Source organism: Lissotriton helveticus, chromosome 6, assembly GCF_964261635.1.
Source record: "Lissotriton helveticus chromosome 6, aLisHel1.1, whole genome shotgun sequence".
In the NCBI taxonomy this organism is placed as follows: Eukaryota; Metazoa; Chordata; class Amphibia; order Caudata; family Salamandridae; genus Lissotriton; species Lissotriton helveticus.
In genome coordinates this window covers 1,287,007,895-1,287,025,855 of record NC_136067.1, presented here as the reverse complement: position 1 = coordinate 1,287,025,855, position 17,961 = coordinate 1,287,007,895, and the positions used below count along the sequence as shown (strand labels likewise).

Below are 17,961 nucleotides of genomic sequence, written 5' to 3'. Positions count from 1 at the left end.
TGGATCCCCTTTCTACCCCTCTTTCTGAGGTTCTCTTGCACCTTCTTTCTTTGGCCCTGCAGGGCTCTGCTCTGGGCACTCTTAAGGGCTAGCTCTCTGCCATTTCAGCCTTTCTTAGGCTTCCTGATCAGCCTTCTCTTTTCAAGTCTCCTGTTGTAAATCGTTTTCTTAAGGGCATTACTCATCTTTTTCCTTCTGTTCCCTTTGTCATACCTCAGTGGAACATGAACTTGATTCTTACTTTTTTTATGCTTGCTCCCTTTGAGCCGCTACATAACTGTGCTCTCAGACTTCTCACTTTGAAGACTGCCTTTCTGGTTGCCATCACTTCTGCTTGCAGTGTGAGTGAGCTACGGGCTCTTTCTTCAAAATCTCAGTTTCTGGTGTTTCATCCGGACAAGGATCTCTCTTCGAACTCAACCCTCTTTTCTTCCTAAAGAGGTTACTTCTTTCCACATTGATCAAACCATCACCTTGCCCACCTTCTTTCCGCATCCTTCTAAGGAGGAAGAGAGGCTACACCGTCTGCATCCAAAACGTGCGCTTTCCTTTTATTTAGATCGCACCAAACAGTTCCGGGTGGATGACCAGCTCTTTGTTGGCTACGTGGGCGCCAAAAAAGGTCGGCCCGTGCACCAATGGACCATCTCTAGGTGGGTTGTTTTGTGCATTAAAACCTGCTACTTTTTGGCAAAGAAGGAGCCTCCATTGGGATTGCGTGCCCGTTCCACCAAGGCGATGGCAGCAACCACTACTTTGGAACAGTGAGTCCCCCTCAATGACATGTGCAGGCAGCTACGTGGGTATCTCTGTACATGTTTACAAAACACTCCTGCCTGCACAGCCAAGTCCGGAGAGACGGCTTCTTTGGTCGTTCTGTTCTCCAGGACTTTCCGGTGTGAACTTGGTTTGCCGACCCATCTCCGGGGTTGGTATTGCTGGGGTATCTTTTCTAAGGTAAGGAATGTAGAATGGTCTCTTTCAGATGAACAAGTTACTTGATACCGATATATCTGTAAGAGACCTAGATTAGTTATAGATTCCTTACCGCCACACCCATCCTCCCCATTCTGCAAACTGAATTACAGGGTCAGGGAATCCCATTCAGGGCCCTAGTTTTGTGCACCAGTGGTCAGTGTCTTGCATGGCTCTGCGCTTCTGGCGTGGAATTTCGTTTAAAAGAACTGACTTAGACACGTGAGGGCGGCATCTAAGTATCTACCGCATCGTCATCCTGGCGACCACGACACCAATGACGAACGCAGAGCCAACCAACTGCACTTTACGAGGCGCAGGGGTTACTGTTGACGAAAAAAGTCTCCGGATCCAGTCTGACTCCTGGGGGTAATTCCAAGGTAAGGAATCTATAACTAATCTATCTCTCTTACAGATTTATCGTTACCTTAGGTAAGTAACTTGTTCTTCTAAGGTAAAGAATCTGTGGCTAGACGTCTTGATCAAATGAAAAAGTTACTTACTTCGGTAACGCCTTATCTGGTAGAGAATCTTCTCTATCAGCAGATCCTTTCTGACCTACCTAAACACTCTGCTTTGTGAATGGATTTTGAGGTTAGGGCTGTTCCCCTGTCAGGGCCCTAGTTTTCCACACCAGTGGTCCTTCTTCTTTGCTCTACCCTCCTAGCATGGAAAGTTGTGAAAAGAAACGGGGCACTGCAGTGGCACCTATATAGGCACCACACACATCGCATCTGGCATAGATGACGTTGTTGACACCACACAGCCAGTCGACGCCACCTACTGGCGCACAGGGGTACTGGCCAAGAAAAATTTCCGGATCCACCTGATGCCTGAGGATAATTCTAAAGTAATGAATCTGCAGCTGGATAGAATCTCTACCAGAAAAAGTGTTTCAGAAGGTAAGTAACTTGTTCGGATAGCCTAGTTTTGTATTTGTTGCCATTTTTGTGTTGAAAATTAAAGTTACAAACAATAACATGACTTGGTCTGACGACATGTCCAAATAATCAAGAAAACTGTGGTCATCTTTGTCAAAAAGAGCTGATTGTAACCACTTGCCCGCGTTTTCACAGAACAATCAAAGGATGATAGTCTGAATATGCAATGCTTTTGAATATAACCAGTTAATTGTGTCGGCAACTTTTTCTGGTGTTCTCTGCTCATAGATGTTGGTTTTCCTTATGTCTGATTACCTTTGGTGAACAATGTTTGGTCTGTACAATGTAAATGCTGTTTACTGATTTAGACTGACCAAACCCTGGCTCCAAAAAGCATTGTTCCTGCAGGCACTCCCAAGACTTTTCTTCTAGTTTGTATTCCTCAAATTCCAGGGGGGAAAGAGATTTCATATTGACACTTTCTTTTTTTCCCTAATAGGAATGTTTGGAAAACTTTTTGCAAACTAATGGTGGCGTAAAGAATCAGGAATTTCTATTGGTTCATCATTTGCAGCGAGCTAATTATATATCTGCATTGCAGCTGAACATGTCCTTGAAATGTAATCTCATGGTAAGCACATATTATGAATACACACCTTGGTACTCATCTCCTCAGTGGAGGGTTCCAAATTGGTAAATAGCACACAAAAAAGAACCAACACTCCCTCAATTCACTTAACTCCATGTAGACTGAAGAGCATACTATGTCTGCTTTCCATAGAACTTCTCTTTCCTAGCTAGTGTTTTCTCAGATATTTTTAAGCTGGTACACAGTAAATGTTGATTTAAAAGCAATGTTGTCCCTTACCCATTTCTTGTATCCGAGTGTCTTCTTTCCAGCGTAAGAAATGTAAGCAATACTGTGGAGTCTATATCACTTGCTCTGTCTTGTGCCATGTCAACGAAGGGGCTATTCAAAATGGATCCTACTGATTCCAGCTGTCAGACTTGTGCCACAACACAGTCCTGCTGCCATCTACATTGTACACAAACACACACACACCCTCACATACATACATACAAACACACACACACACTTTCCCTCACTCACACTGCACACAGGATGTTAGTATAAGAGTCTAGACATTAAATATAAGTGGAACTAAACATGACTTGTGCAAGTTCCATTGATTCACAAAAATGTAGATATGTTGCCACCACAGTTTAATGCCAACAGCCCAGTAAATGGACCGGAGTCCCATGACGAGAAAAGGCATGAGTAGTGTGCTCCTCCAGGTCACAGAATAGGTTCTGGACTTTGTAATCACCATGGTAAGGTCAAGGCCTTAGTGCACATGCTATATTACTTTCCTGGCTGAGCCAACAAAAATACAAGCTTTGCATGCAGTTTGGTCAGTCAGGAGTACCATTTGAGGGAAGGTTCATTTGTTTTTCTTTCTGCGGAGATCAAAAAGTTGAATACTCTTTCAATGTCCAGAACACCTTCAAAGAGCCACTGTTGAGACACATGAAGCTGAAGCTGTCTATGGCTCATTCAGTGCCGCCTAGACTTGATGCATAGCTGTTGACTTTCATCAGCTCCACTATGATATTGTTGGTGTTCGTGTGAATTTTGTAATGAAAACAATCCTATTTTTGGTCCATATATGACCTGAATGGCACCAATAAAATGTGTCACACATCAGATGCTCACCAACAACCGCATGACTGCAGAGTATGTGAAGAAGTAGGATGCTCAAGATGGAGAGTTGTATGCATGGAAATCATTAATCATATTTATTTCACATATTTATATAGCACTACTCTAGTCATGATAGGTGTCGGTGTGCTGTACAGAATGAACAATGGGTCTATAATATTATGGTTAGAGAATCTCTGAACAATACCATGTGAAACAGAATAACAAGTTACACCTTTCCTTAAATTCAACATTAAATGAAAGCAGAAACATCTGGATGGAGCAAGTGTTGAGCTAATGTAAAGAGAGGTTCAAAGACATTTGGGGTGGGTGCACAAAGGGATGGTGGCTAGGAATGTGTTAAATAGTGGAGAAAAGTGCTTATCAGGAGTAAAATGAGAACTTGGAATTGAGACAAACAGTCAAACTAGATTTGAAACTCGTAGATTTTTATTGTTTTGTGGAACTAAAGTAGATATTGGTAGTCTTCAGGTAGAGAGTTGAGAAGGATGGGTCTGAACAGGGAGAAGGACTGAATGGGAATACCTCTTTGCTGCTATGTCTTTTAGAGATATTTGTAGGATCATTGACAATTACCAGGTTCTTGCATGTCCTTGGATTTCAGTGTAATGCTATTAAGCTTTTTTTTAATTCTGATTTCAGCTGAAAAGCAGTGCAAACTACAATAAAAAGTTGTAATGTAGTCAAATTTCTTGGTTACCGAAATCTGATAGCGACATCTAGCCGCAGATTCCTTAACTTAGAATTCTCTCCAGGCGCCAGTCTAGATCCGGAATTTTTTCAGCAATACCTCTGCAGTCCAAGGAAGGCATCGTACAGCTCCGCAGTCACATCGTCTCCGGAAATGACGTCAGCGGAGTCCTATAAATCCCTTCCGGTGCGCGGATGTCATTTTCTTCTTCTCTGCGCTATAACGCGGATCTGGGGGAAGCGGTTCCTCAGGCCACTTCTTGTTTTTGGCCTACTCGACGCCTGTAGCGTCTGGAATAGTGTGCCGATGCCTTCAGGCTTTAAGACGTACGAGACCTGTATGTGAAAGATGTCAGTGACGAATCCTTTTACCATTTGTATCTGGTACTTGGGAGAGTACCACGACTCCGAGGTGTGCAACGCTGGTCAGAGGCTGAAGCCCAAGTTGTTAGTGGAACGTCGGATGAAGTTGATGTCAGCAAGGCTCTCCTGTTCATAATCCAAGTGGCGTCTATCTCCCTACTGTTCAGAGGCTCCTGCTTGCGGCAGGTCAAGGAGTCGTTCCCATGTACGTCGCTCGTCGGGTAAATCGCACTAGAAGGGTTCGAAGTCATGGAACCTTGCGAAGTAGTGACACTGGTGCCAGCTCCTCCCGGTCCATATCCTGATGAGGGGGCGACTAAGGCACAAATGAAAGTGTATTATCTGAAAGAGACTATTAGTTATAGATTTCTTACCTTGGAATTACCCACAGGCTTCAGACTGGATCCAGAGAATTTTTTTTCTTCGTAGCAGTACCCTTGCTCGTCGATTGGTGGCGTCGGTTGACTCTGCTTTCGTGGTCGCCGGGATGACGTTGTAGTATCTACCTAGACACTGCCCTCGCGTGCTGATGTCAGTTCTTTCTCTGTCCACGCCAGCCAGCGCAGGTCCGGAGAGAGCGGTTGTGAGAAAGTGCCACCTTTCTTGCATTGGTATGCCCCCACTTTTTGTTGAATTACTGATGTGCTTTGACTGAGTGTGCCCAGGGTTCCTGCCAACCAGTTGCCCAGGGCCTGTGTTCCTTCCCTAAAACTGAGTTGAAACTAAAATCCAATTGGCATTCTGGCCACCTGTCAGCCCCTAGTAAATGGTACCCAGGGCATGGTGACCAGAGAAGACCCCTAAGGGCTGCAGCACTTATTGTGCCACCCTTAGGGGCCCAGTACCCGGACACCCACACACTGCCTTTGCAGGCTGAGTGTCTAAGTACAGAACTAAACAGAGTCGACATGGCACACATCCCTGTGTGCCATGCTCACAAGCTCGCTGCCCTAGCATCCATCAGTCACCCCTCTAGCTGGGTGCCCTATGCCAGTGGTGTAGGTAAAGGTGCATGAGCCCTGTGCCCCGACAGTACCCAGGGCCATTCCTGGGCACTGTAAGTGCAGTGCTGCCATTAAGAGTATATGGTGCCTGGAGGTCGTCATTACGAACTCCACAGCACCATGATGGCTTCACTGAAGACTGATAAGTTTGATATCAAACTTCTCAGCTCATTAAACCCGCACTGATACCCGTGTGGGATTTAATGTAACATGCACGACAGAGGGCATCTTAGAGATGCCCCCTGAAACCTAACCAACTCCCAGTGTCCTGACTGTGTGGCTATAGAGGCTGCCACCACCAGACATGTTTCTTGACCCCTGGGTCGAGAGCCTGCTGCTCTCGGGGGCCTGAAACAATGCACATTCTGGGATGAGGTGCCAAGCCTCCTCCCCCAGGACGGGCAGGGGAAGCTTCAAAGGCATACAGCCTTTGTGAGCTTCTCCAGGCCACTTGCTGTACTCCGCAACTGGCCCCCACAGGTTCCGACCCCCACTCTGGCGGAAAGAACGGCGGGAAACCCTAAGTGAGGATAGGGGGTGAGGTGAAGCACGACTCTGGGCTCCGGCCATCTTGGAGATGGGGAGCCCTACCCAATCACAGCTAGACTCCTGCCCCCTCCCACAGGAGAGGAGCAGGCTAGGGGCTGTACCCACCCCAGGACAGGACCCATTGGTCCTTGCCCTTGCCCTACCTGTAACGCCCCTAAATTTAGTATTTAAGGGCACCCTGAACCTTCCTTCCTCAGATCCCGATTGCAACAAGAAGATAAACCAGAAGACCTGCTGTGCAGCTACTAACAAAAGGACAACTCCCACTGACTTGGCCCCAGAACCCTACAGGCCTGTTGACCCTTGAACCTGCTCCTGTGAAACTCCGGCGTCTCCTGCGGACAGCAACCTCGAAAACCCCGGAGGACCTGCCTACCTTGAACCTTCCAAAAGATTGGGACTCCCATGAGCAGTGGTTCTTTTCAAACAGCAATACCCCTGATTCCAGCTAGGAACCGTAAATCCAGCCCACTCTGCACCCGCCAAGCCCGGCCTGTGCCTGAGTGATGCAAGACCACGAGGACGTCCCCCTGGCGACTGGGACCTGAAGTCCAGTGCCCGAAAGACCCTCCTCGACGACCCAGACGACGCCTGCAGCCTCAGAACCAGGGAACCCTCCAACCGCGACCAGCTGAGGGTAAGATTTCCTGATGCCAAAAGACACCCCTGTTCCCGGCGCCCCTCGGCCCCCTGTGCCTTCCTTTGGGGTACCTACCTCTTCTCCAAGATCCCAACTTACCTCTCGAAAAGGTCACCTGAAGAATCTCCGTCCCTGAGCCTTTGTTCACTTGGTAGCTTTCCCATTGGATAACATTGAGCGCCCGACTGCTCAAAATCACCCTGCACCCAGCCGCCCCAGTGCCGCCGGAAGTGCAACTACTACCCTACTCTACTTTCCCACTTGCCCTGAGTAAATGACCAGGAGCTCAGCTCCCACAGCCGCGTGGCCTGCTTGCTTGCAGCCACCAACCAAAGGCCACCTACCCTCCATTGGATTGCATTGGGCCTACTCTCTCTGCACCCGGCTGCCCCTGTGCCGCTGAGGGTGTAACTACTGAACCTTTCTAATCCTGGGAGAACACTGAGTGGATGCACAGAACCTTAACTCCACCAGTCGAGTACTCACCTAAAAGCTGATAACTCATTTTCCGTCCACAGGTTAACATTGCCTGGTTTTCACTTGAAATTTCTTTTGTGTGTGGAGTTTTGAAACTTTAAAATATTCATCTAAAATCACCCGAATAACGAATTCCGATCTACTCACCTGGGATCAGTGGAGAAGCCAGTACTTTACCTTGTAGCCCAGTACTGAACCGCAAAAGTAATCCTAACCGTACTTACCAGTTACCTGCATTTTCTTCCGTAGGACACCATTGACTGTTTTTCTGTGAAATTTCTTCAAAATGTCGATTTTTTTCAAACTACAAATATTCTTTAAAAATCGTTCCAAATACCAAAACTTAATTACTTACCTGTCTTAGGTAGAGGTCCCAGTGCTGAACTTAGCAGTCCAGTACTGGATTACAAAAGTAACAAGAACCTACTTTACCTGTGACTTGAATTTCCTCCCATAGGAGAACATTGGTTAATTTTCATTGAAAAGTTTCTAAGTGTCAACTTTGAAAATACCTTTATATCCTTTAAAAATCACAACTGTAACCAAAACGCTTTTACTTAACTGTTTACAGCTTATGTCCCGGATCTGAATCCAGGATCCAGTCCTGTGGTTAGAAAAGTAATCTTTAAAGTAATCAACTACATTTATGTAGAAAAGCCCATTGAGCTCAATGTTAAATTGTGTTTGAAATTGTGTTGCCTATTGCAACCACTGTAGCTATTGTACTATCAAAGTTTATTGCCTTTTTGCAAAGTAATTACCTAAAGTCACTCATATTGAGAAAAGTATATTTTAATACCTGTTGGTTCTAAAATAAAACAACTATATCTTTTGATATAAAACAATTGGCCTAGAGTTCAGTTCTTGAGTGTGTGAAACCTTTTGCTGACTGAGTGTGCATAACAAATGCTTTACACTGTCCTCTGATACTGCTTTACTCCTCGACCAAGCTACCACTTTAGAGAGTAAGGGTGTATCTAACTTTAACCTCTCATACCTCTGGAGACTGGGGACTCTATACATACTGTACCTTACTTTGGTCCAGGATATATAGAGCCACTTTCTTACATTGGTGGATCAGCGGTGAGATACAAACTTGCATTTGTTGGACTACTTGGTTACCATCTGATCACACGACAAAACTCATAAATTGCCTTTAGAAGTCTGAAATTGTTTTTTCAAAAAAATACTAAAAAGTCTTGTCAGGGCCTTGCTTAAAGTCCCATTAGAATTTTAGAAAAATAAGTCACTATAGTCAAGGGTAGAGGGTTAGAACTGTCGGGTTAGACTGTCTCAACAGAACCCAGCTATTAGTGAAGATAACACCGTGGACCTGGTTGAGGATCTCGACCTCCCGCCTTAATTACACTTGTCTTTCAAAGAATTGTTATCCTTTTGCAAAATTAAAAATATAACAATGGGCCCGAATCCAACCAAATGAGGGCTCCAGGAGCTCCTGGCTGTGTATGCAAAAGGCCACCCCTCTGAACATGGTGAACACCAGTCAGAAGGGGGAGAGGTGTCAGAGGAGGAGGAAAATCTCCTCCACCCCCCACGGGGTCATCTCTAGGGAGGAGAGGGCCCCAATACCCTTTACTCCAAGAATCAATCTCTGGGATCCTAGGCCTCACACAGGTGGGATAGGTCCCAGAGAAAACATTGGGAATATCCCCAGTGAAGAGGACAGCTTTTTAGCAAAGCTGGCCAAAAGGATAGACCTAGAGTCCAGACTCCTGGCTCTAGAGAAAGAAGGGAAAGCGATGGGTTTAGCACCCATCAATAGTGCCAGCAATAATACAAATAAGGATAGAGAAGAGAATTCTGATCCTAAAATCCCCAAAGGGATTGTCTCTAAATTTTAGGAAGGTGATGACATCACCAAGTGGTTCACAGCCTTTAAGAGGGCTTGTGAAATAAGAACAGTAAAGAAACCTCTTTGGGGGACACTCCTGTGGGAACCGTTCTCTGGTAACTGCAGAGACAGGCTTCTGACCCTCTCTGAGCCAGATGCAGAACACTCTGATTGAGGGATTTGGACTCACCACGGAGGAGTACAGAATTAGATTTAGGGGGGCTCACAAAACCAGACCCAATCCTGGGTTGACTTTGTGGACTACTCGGTGAAGACACTGGATGTTTTTTTTGTTTTTTGAAAACACATTTTATTGGAGTTTGTTGACTTACAATATGCTACAATTATCACATCATCCATTCCCATTAAACATGTCCCCGAATTAGCACTAAGTCCCCCTGAACCCCCCCCCCCCCCCTCAATCTCGATGGTGTGGGCATGTCTAGAGTTCCACATCTTAATGTATTATCAGCTGCAGGGACAACTTTGCACAACATTTTCGTAGTTTGATGCACACACGTACGAATATCGCTCATTCATCTTCTTCCCCCAACCTGGAGTCTCGCAAGGCCTGGGTCAGGGCCTCCCACGCTCTCGCCATCTCTAACGCATTATCACTATCAGCTTGTTTAGCCTGCCGCAGCTGGATCACACTCTCCGCCCATTTACAGAATTCCATATGCCAGCGCCTGCCCGAGGGTCCCACCCTTGACTTCCAGTGCCAAGTTATCTCTCGTTTGGCCAGTAATAAACCTAAATCAATAAATTTGCTGGTTATTTTCATTTTAGGCGTGTGCGGAAACCAGTGCAGCAAGCAGGTAGCTATGTCGTAGTTTAGTTGTCTATCAGTTATAGCATTTAAGAGGTCCCCTACGTCTGCCCAGTACTCCCCAATAGACGGACAATGCCACAGCATATGTTCTAGTTCCACCTCCTTCTCCAGACATCTGGGACACGCTGCATCATGGACCTGGAAGTACGTCCTGATTCTGCTAGGGGTCAAGTAGGCGCGATGTAGAATGTAAAATTGTATCTGTTGAAACCGGGCATTTCTACTCCCCTTCCACGCTCTCTTGAGAATGTGTTCCCATGTCGTGTCCGGGATCTGGCGCCCTATGCTCACTTCCCATTTTGCTTTCAGTTCGCCCAGTGGTTGTAAACCATCCTGCAGCATCCGAGAGTGGAGGCACGTGACTGCCTTAACTGTCCCCGCAGCCATAACTACATACTGACAAGCTAATGCGGTATCTGGTTCCATGTGCCCACCTTTCCAATGTCCCCGAACCGCCGCAGCAACTGCCGCATATAGCAGGAAGCCGCCTTCGGGAATGTCATACGTGTCCCGCAGCGCCTGAAAAGGCATCAGTTCACCATCCATATACAGATCCCCAACCATATGGATGCCCAGCTGTTCCCAGTCCTCCAAAGGGGACCAATCCCCTCCGTGTGGCAGCGCCGTCAGCATACCTAGAGGAATTTCCGGCGCATATGGGCGAGCTACCCCCGTTCAACGCTGAGTCCTATTCCAGCAAAGCCTCAGGGTTCGTTCTTCCCCTGTCAGGTCTCGCAAAGCAAGTTTCTGCTGCAGGATTATGTTAGAGAGGACATGTCGCTGCACTCCTTGCCTACGCGCGTGTTCCGGTCCTCTGAACTCCCGCGCTATGCATTGCGTCAAGACTTGCAGGTGCGCTGCCAAATAGTAGAGTTCAAAGTCTGGCACAGCCAGCCCGCCAGCTAGCCTAGGCCTCATCAAGGTCATCAGTGCCACTCGTCTCCTACCCTTGCCCCACAGGAAGTCTATGGTCAATGATCGTAATTCTTTAAATATGCGTGGTGAGATCCAGATCGGTAACGTACGGAAATAGTAGAGCAATCTGGGGAGCGCTACCATCTTAAGCAAGGCTATCCGGCCCACCAGTGACAGAGGGAGCGCCGACCAGAACGCCATGCATCCCTTTAGGGCTTTAATACAGCGTCCCACATTCCCTTCTAGTAAATCCAGGCTATCATGATACACTCGAACCCCCAGATAGGTGAGGCACGTTGGTTCCCAGGCAATCGCACCAAGTGACATCGGTGGGGACAAACCCGCTCGGATCGGTAAAAGACACGTTTTGCTCCAGTTTGCTTGAAGCCCCGAAACTGCCCCATATTGCGATAGCAATGAAATTGAACCCTGTAATGTTTCTCCTGTATCCTCAAGGATGCATACAGGGATATATAGTGAGGCACACCACCAAGTTGCAACCCCTGGTATGCTAATCCCGACCTAGCCTGGATCGCCAGTGGTTCCATTGCCAGCGCAAATAATAGGGGTGACAGCGAGCATCCCTGTCTCGTCCCTCTCAGCACCGGGTATTGGTCAGAGATCACCGCCCCCAGGCGCACCCTTGCGGTAGACGAGGAATACAGTACTCTCGTCCATGCACTAAATCGGTCACCCAGTCCGAACCGTCCCAACATCTTGTCGAGGAAAACCCACTCCAGACTGTCAAACGCCTTCTCTATATCAACAGAAAGGACTGCTGGAGAGCGCAGACCCTCATAGTCCCCCTCCAGGACCCGCAAGAACCGTCTAATATTCGCAGCAGTATTCCTAGTGGGGATGAATCCCGACTGGTCGGCATGCACCAGCGTCGTCATGCAAGGCAGGAGTCGGGTCGCCAGTATTCGGCTTAGGATCTTATAGTCCACCGTCAGCATGGAGAGGGGTCTATAAGAAGCCACATCTACATCCGGCCGTCCAGGCTTCAGCAGTGGGATAATTAACGCTTCCCTTAGTGACCCTGGCAGGTGGCCCATCTCCTTGGCCTCCCTGTAGACCTCCAGCAATCGAGGCGCCAATATGTCAATATACTGTGCATAGAATTCAACGGGCAGGCCATCTAGTCCTGGTGTCTTATTCCTTGCCATCTGTTTAATTGCCCCACTTATGTCAGCTAAGGTGATGTCCTGGCCTAATAGTTTTGCCTGGTCCGCGGACACTTGCGGTATTGGAATCTCTGTCAAGTAATCTTCTATGTGCTTTACCTCAACTTCCAGCCTGCTCTGGTACAGAGTCGCATAGTAAGTCTGGAACCTATGGAGCACTTGTGCTTGTGAGTGGACCAATAGGCCTTCCTCCGACTCTATTCTCATGATTGGGCTGCTTCTCGGTACTGGATTCGCCAGTCTCTCCAACAGGGTACCGACCTTGTCTCCCTCCGTGTGGACTTTCGTCAGGTAGTTCTTATAGTCAAAGCTACGCAGCCGCTCAACCTCAACCGCAAACTTTTCCTTCGCCTCCAGGAGCTGCGTCTGTAGCGTCGGCTGTTCTGGTCGCCGCCGCTCTAAGTCCCTCAATTTCTCCTCAGCTTTCGCCACATCCCCTATCACTGTCTTCCTGGTACCTGAATACTTAGTAATACAGAGCCCCCTGACAACGACCTTGAAGGCATCCCATTCAACTGCTCTGGTGGAAGCCGTTCCCTGGTTCTCCTGGAAATAATGCTCAATGCCCTCTCTAAGGTCTATCTTAAAGACCTGGTCTTCCAGTGTCTCTGGGCGAAGACGCCATGTCGGGATCGCAGATCGCTCCCGCCGCCACCTGAAGGACACTAACAGCGGATTGTAATCCGATATAGTACGAGTGAGATATTCAGATTGAGCCACCATAGGGGCAATCGAGTGAGAGCAGAGGATGGCATCTATTCTGACATGGAGCTCATGAATGGATGAGAAGAAAGAGTAATCTCTATCTTGAGGATGTTGCTCACGCCAGACATCCAGTAACTCCCATCTTTCTTGCCAGTCAGCTCTGTCTTTGGCCAGTTTCCGAACCGGCACAGCCGCCAACGGTGGATGGGACCTATCCAGGTCTATGTCTGTAATGGCGTTAAAGTCCCCACCCACTATCGCAGGCCCCGCCAGGTAGATCGCCAGCGCGCCCGAAAGGCGGTCCAAGAAGCGTGCTTGGTCCACATTTGGAGCATATACACTGCATAACACATCGTCCCTACCATAAAGTCTCCCCTCCACTGCTGCATACCTGCCCTCTGGATCCAACACCTGTTTAGTTGCCTGGAAAGGGTCCCCCGCCCTCACCCATATGAGCACCCCCCTGGCAAAAGCCGAGAATGCTGTGCTGAACACCTGTCCCCTCCACCTACGCTGCAGCGCTTGTCCCTCTGCCCTAGTAAGATGTGTCTCCTGTATTAGGGCTATGTGGATCCCCCTTCTCACCAGATACGCATGAACCTTGTGGCGCTTAGTCATTGAATTCAGACCCCTTACGTTCCATGTGATGCATCTTAAGTCAGGTAACGCCCCCATTGCATATGCTGCTCAACTTCATCGCGTTCACATTGCTTCTGCCCACACCATCAGCATGCCCCCAAACATCAACTCCCCGCGTAACACCCTCAACCCTCCCCCCCAGAACAGGACCCAATAACAATCTATGAGTTCCCATCCAAACTGCACAACAGTACACACAAAACTATCCTGCAGCAACCGCTACAGGGTGCCGTAAGGGCAGTGGGCGGGTGACTCGGCCCCAGCAGGCAGCAGCCTTCGCCTAGGCCCCTTCGCCCTGGATCCCACATGGCAGCAAATCACGTTTAGTGTGTTTCTTGGCGCCTCCAGGTGCGCCAACGCTTTATAGCACTCCCCATCGTTGATTCAACCGCCATGGTCCACATGAGTCCGTCATTCGTCCATCAGTCCATCCGCTGTTCCAGGCGTGACCACAGGTCCCCTTGCGCTATCCGTTTCCGAGATTTCCGTGTCCGATCTCCTCTTTTCTTCTTCCGATTCCGTTCCCGCCCCTGATTCAGCCCTTTGTGACCCCGTAATCTCCGACGTTGCCGCTAGCGCTCTTTGCTTATCTTCCGCCATGTTGGCTGATTGCTGCTTCTGCAGGGTTTTATTCCGTTTCCGTTGACGTTGGGATTTTCGCATCTGTGATGTTTTTGTTGGGTCAGAGCGTTTTGGGCCTCTAGGATCTGTGCCCGCTCTATATGTCTCTAGCCATGTCCATGCCTCATCAGGTGTCATGAAGAACTGAGTCGTACCATCCACTATCACTCTCAGTTTGGCTGGGAAAATCAGTGAGTACTGGATCCCCTCTTCTCTGAGCTCTTTTTTAACAGCAAGATAGGAAGCCCTGCGCCTCTGCGTCTCCTGAGTGTAATCCGGGAATATGGTAACCGTGCCATTTTCAACTTTGAAGGGCCCTGCTGTGCGCGCTTTTTGTATCAGCGTATCCCTATCTTTATAGTGGAGCAATTTGGCCACCACTGGTCGGGGAGGCCGGCCAGGCAGCGGTCGACGGGCGGGGACCCTGTGCGCCCTCAAGTGTGAAGAAGGGGGAGAGGCCCTCTGGCGCCACCACAGTTTTGAACCAGCCCTCCAAGTAACCAATCATGTCCGATTCTTCCGTATTTTCCGGCAGACCCACTACACGCACATTATTGCGCCGGTTCCTACTTTCGGAATCTTCAGCCCTCTTTTCTAGCATCTCGAAGCGACTCAGCGCATCTCCTAGCTTAACTTCCATAGCCGCCTGTGCTGGTGTCAATGTTTGGATGGCCAGTTCGTTGTCTTTCATCTTATCGACTAGCTTCGCGTGGTCTGCACGTAGGAGCCCCAGCCCAGTGGCAACCTGTGCAATATCTTGTTGTAGAGCGTCCTTCGTTGAGGCTATGGCTTCCAGTATTTTATCTAGGTGTTGCCGCAGTCCTAATTCTGACATAGCCCCCTCCGTTTCCCCACCTGCACCATGATTGTCCTCTTGTCCCCCAGTCTCTTCTTTCCTATTTTTGGGCTTCATCCTTTGCAGATGTTCTCCCTTCAGCACAGTGTAGATGAACCCGCCCGTGTGGGTGCACCCTGCGCCTCTTCCCACGGCCTACTTCTGCGGGAGGTATGGAGCCGACCCGAGGCAGCACGGACTCGCCTTCCCCAGTGCCCTCTTTACTCTAGGTCCAGCATCCTCAGGGACGGTCACTGGGTCGCACCCCTCTTCACCAACAACCTCTCAGCACCAACCCCCCGAGTGTCGCCTCCCGGCACAGGTCCCCGACCAGGGCACCCCGTTCCGCTTGCTCCGCTCCTGTAGCAGTCGGGTCTCAGTGCGTTCACAAGTTCCTCGTCAGTAGCCTTGTTTTCCCTAAAGAAGTACACTCTGTACAGTCCAGCTCTGCGCAGTCCACCAGTATCACGACTTACAGGGACCTATGTGTACACCGTCCAAGCGGTGCCTGCAGCTTTCTTCTCGCTGTTCTCTGTGCCCAGGTCAGTGGTTGCAATGGATCTCTCGAGTGTTCCAACAAGGCTTCCTATGTTGGGCCGCGGGTCCGCAGCACCTCATGCGTTGCCCGCTCTTGGTTTGGTATCTCCTCCCCAGGTCGCCTTGCATGCGCCCCTGTCCCTGCTCATGCGGTGCAGTGAACCTGCTCCCCGCCCCACCTCCGCAGTGCTGAGCGCAGGTCCCCACCACCACACTTACCGGGCACAGCGACTGGATGCGATCAATCTCCTCCGCAGGCGGGTGGTCCGCTATCGCTCTTCTTGCCCTCTGGATGCCTCCGGGATATCCGGAGGCCTGGTCGCTTCTTTGTTAGGTCCCTGGACGACAGCTCCGCCGTCTACGCCCCCCGGGGTGCCTCCACCTCTCCGCACCACAGTCTTTCGCCGGCGGGCACAAGATTCCTACCACAACGTGCAGTCCGTCGCATCGGCAGCCGTGATCAGCCCCTTTCCGCCACAGCGATCAGCACTGTTCAGGTGGACATTGCCGTCCTCCAGCCGCCATTTTGCGGTCACGCTTTGTCCTGCAGTACTCGCCCTGTTCTCGGCATCCAGGTACTCCCCACACTGGCTGGACATGCAATTCCCCAGGGATGTTGGCCTGACTTCTTCGATGCGTCTGTAGAGCGAAGATGCGCACCTCGTTCAGCGCCGAATGGGCCCGCCGGCCCAACTCCTCGCTATTCGCTGCCGGCCGCCACCATTTTAGTTCTCCCTCGCCAGCCGCTGCTGCATTTAAATCCGCGCCTGGAGTGCTCAACAAAAACACCGGAGGCCGCCGTGCTGAACGGGAGCCCTTGCTCAACCGTTCCGACACCCGATTTTATCGCGTTGCCGGCAATCAGGACACTTTACAGGATATTTTAGCGGGATCGGGCGCGGAGCAACCAGCTCACGCCGCCTCACCCATCGGCGCTCAAGCCACGCCCCAAGACACTGGATGGTTGGTTAGCTGGACATAATGTGCATGATTTCACTGGACTTTGCAATCTTTTTATGAAGGAACATATATTAGGTAACTGTACAAATGAAAAGTTGCATCAGCATTTGGTGACCTAGGTGTAATTTCTCCCCAAGAATTGGGAAAGAAGGCAGGCCATTGGGTCAAGACCAGGGTGACGAGAACAACCACTGGGGGTGACCAAAAGAAGGTGGTTACAAAACCTCCCCAGTGGAAAGGTGGTGAGAATCCCCAAGATAAAAAGTCTGAGCCTTCCAAAGGGCACCAAAAACCTGTACAGGTGGGTGGGTCCCAAACTAGACCCTATGTGCCTCAGCCCTAGGGGGGGAAGAACTTTGATCCCTCCAAGGCCTATTGTAACAACTATAAGCAGTTGGGACAGTAACTGTAGACAAAAATTGCCCCCACAGCAGGGCCCTTAAGGCACCCAGTACAGCTACTCCTGGGGCAGCAAGTTTACAAATGGGATCAGAGGAGTGCCCAGAACAAGTCTGGGAATACAGTCAAGCTAGTCTAGTCTCCTTGGGGGAAATGGAGTTTGCCATTGTAGCTGGTTGGCCACCCAACTGTAAAAAGTATTTGCAATGCCCCTCCATTAATGGAACTAGAGTAAAAGCCCTGAGGGAGACAGGTGCCAGTATCACTATGGTAAAGGAAATGCTGGTTGCCCCAGAGCAATACTTGATTGGGAAAACGTACCCAGCCACCGATGCTGACAGCATTACCACCCAACGCCCTATGGCTATGGTGACATTAGGTTGGGGGGAGGTTACTGGCCTGAAACTGGTAGTGGTCTCTCCACAATTGCCAGCTGACTGAGGACAAAGCCGCTTTTGCTAAAAGAAACCATGTGTGGATGACTTTAAATACGTATAAATCCCTGACACCACAACTTTATTTCAGCCAGGGCTACCCAAAAATCACTAAACTGAAGTTTTTGAAATATAGATTAGGGATCCTGCCCAGCAGAGAGCACCAACCACCATGGCTCAGGAGCAATGGCAACCTAGCAACAGGAGACATACTCCACCTGACCTGTCTCTGCGAAGAGCTCCGACAAGCCCGCCGACAGCTACTAAGGGACCAGCTCAAGCAGATAGGGACCAGCACGCGAAGGCAGGCTGTGCTTGCATGCTTGAACCCTGCGAACACAAAACTGAATTGTAGATACGTCAAGTTTTTGTCTCCTATAGAGCAAAGACTACCAAATCTACAACTTGCAGCAACCACTGGTTCTGGAACCTAACGGACGAACTTTGGGCTACAAATGCCGAGCCCGCCCCGGCTCAGGGAACACTGCTAGATAACTACCCTCGGTCTCTCACCGTATGGTCTTCGGTAAGGACGATTACACAGACTACCCTTTTACCACATTTTAAGAAATTGTTTTAAATGTAACGATTGTACTGGTTTTAATTAACTATACATAATAAAATTTACTTACTTACACTCAAGCAAGTCTAGTTTCCTTGGGGGAAGTGGAGTTTGCCACTGTAGCTGTGTGGCCACCCTACTTGAAAAAGTATTTACAATACCCTTACATTAATGGAGCTAGGATAGC

At 49.2% G+C, this 17,961-nt stretch overlaps 1 protein-coding gene across 2 annotated transcripts in view; it reads left to right on the top strand.

Annotated features, from left to right (window-relative positions):
- AHCTF1 (AT-hook containing transcription factor 1) overlaps positions 1 to 17,961 on the top strand; it is a 1,132,528-nt gene that overhangs the window by 431,797 nt on the left and 682,770 nt on the right. For both annotated transcript variants that reach the window (XM_078649035.1, XM_078649034.1), the window contains exon 23: positions 2,356 to 2,487. In XM_078649035.1, the coding sequence (XP_078505161.1) occupies positions 2,356 to 2,487 (132 nt within the window). The remainder of the gene's footprint in view (positions 1 to 2,355; positions 2,488 to 17,961) is intronic.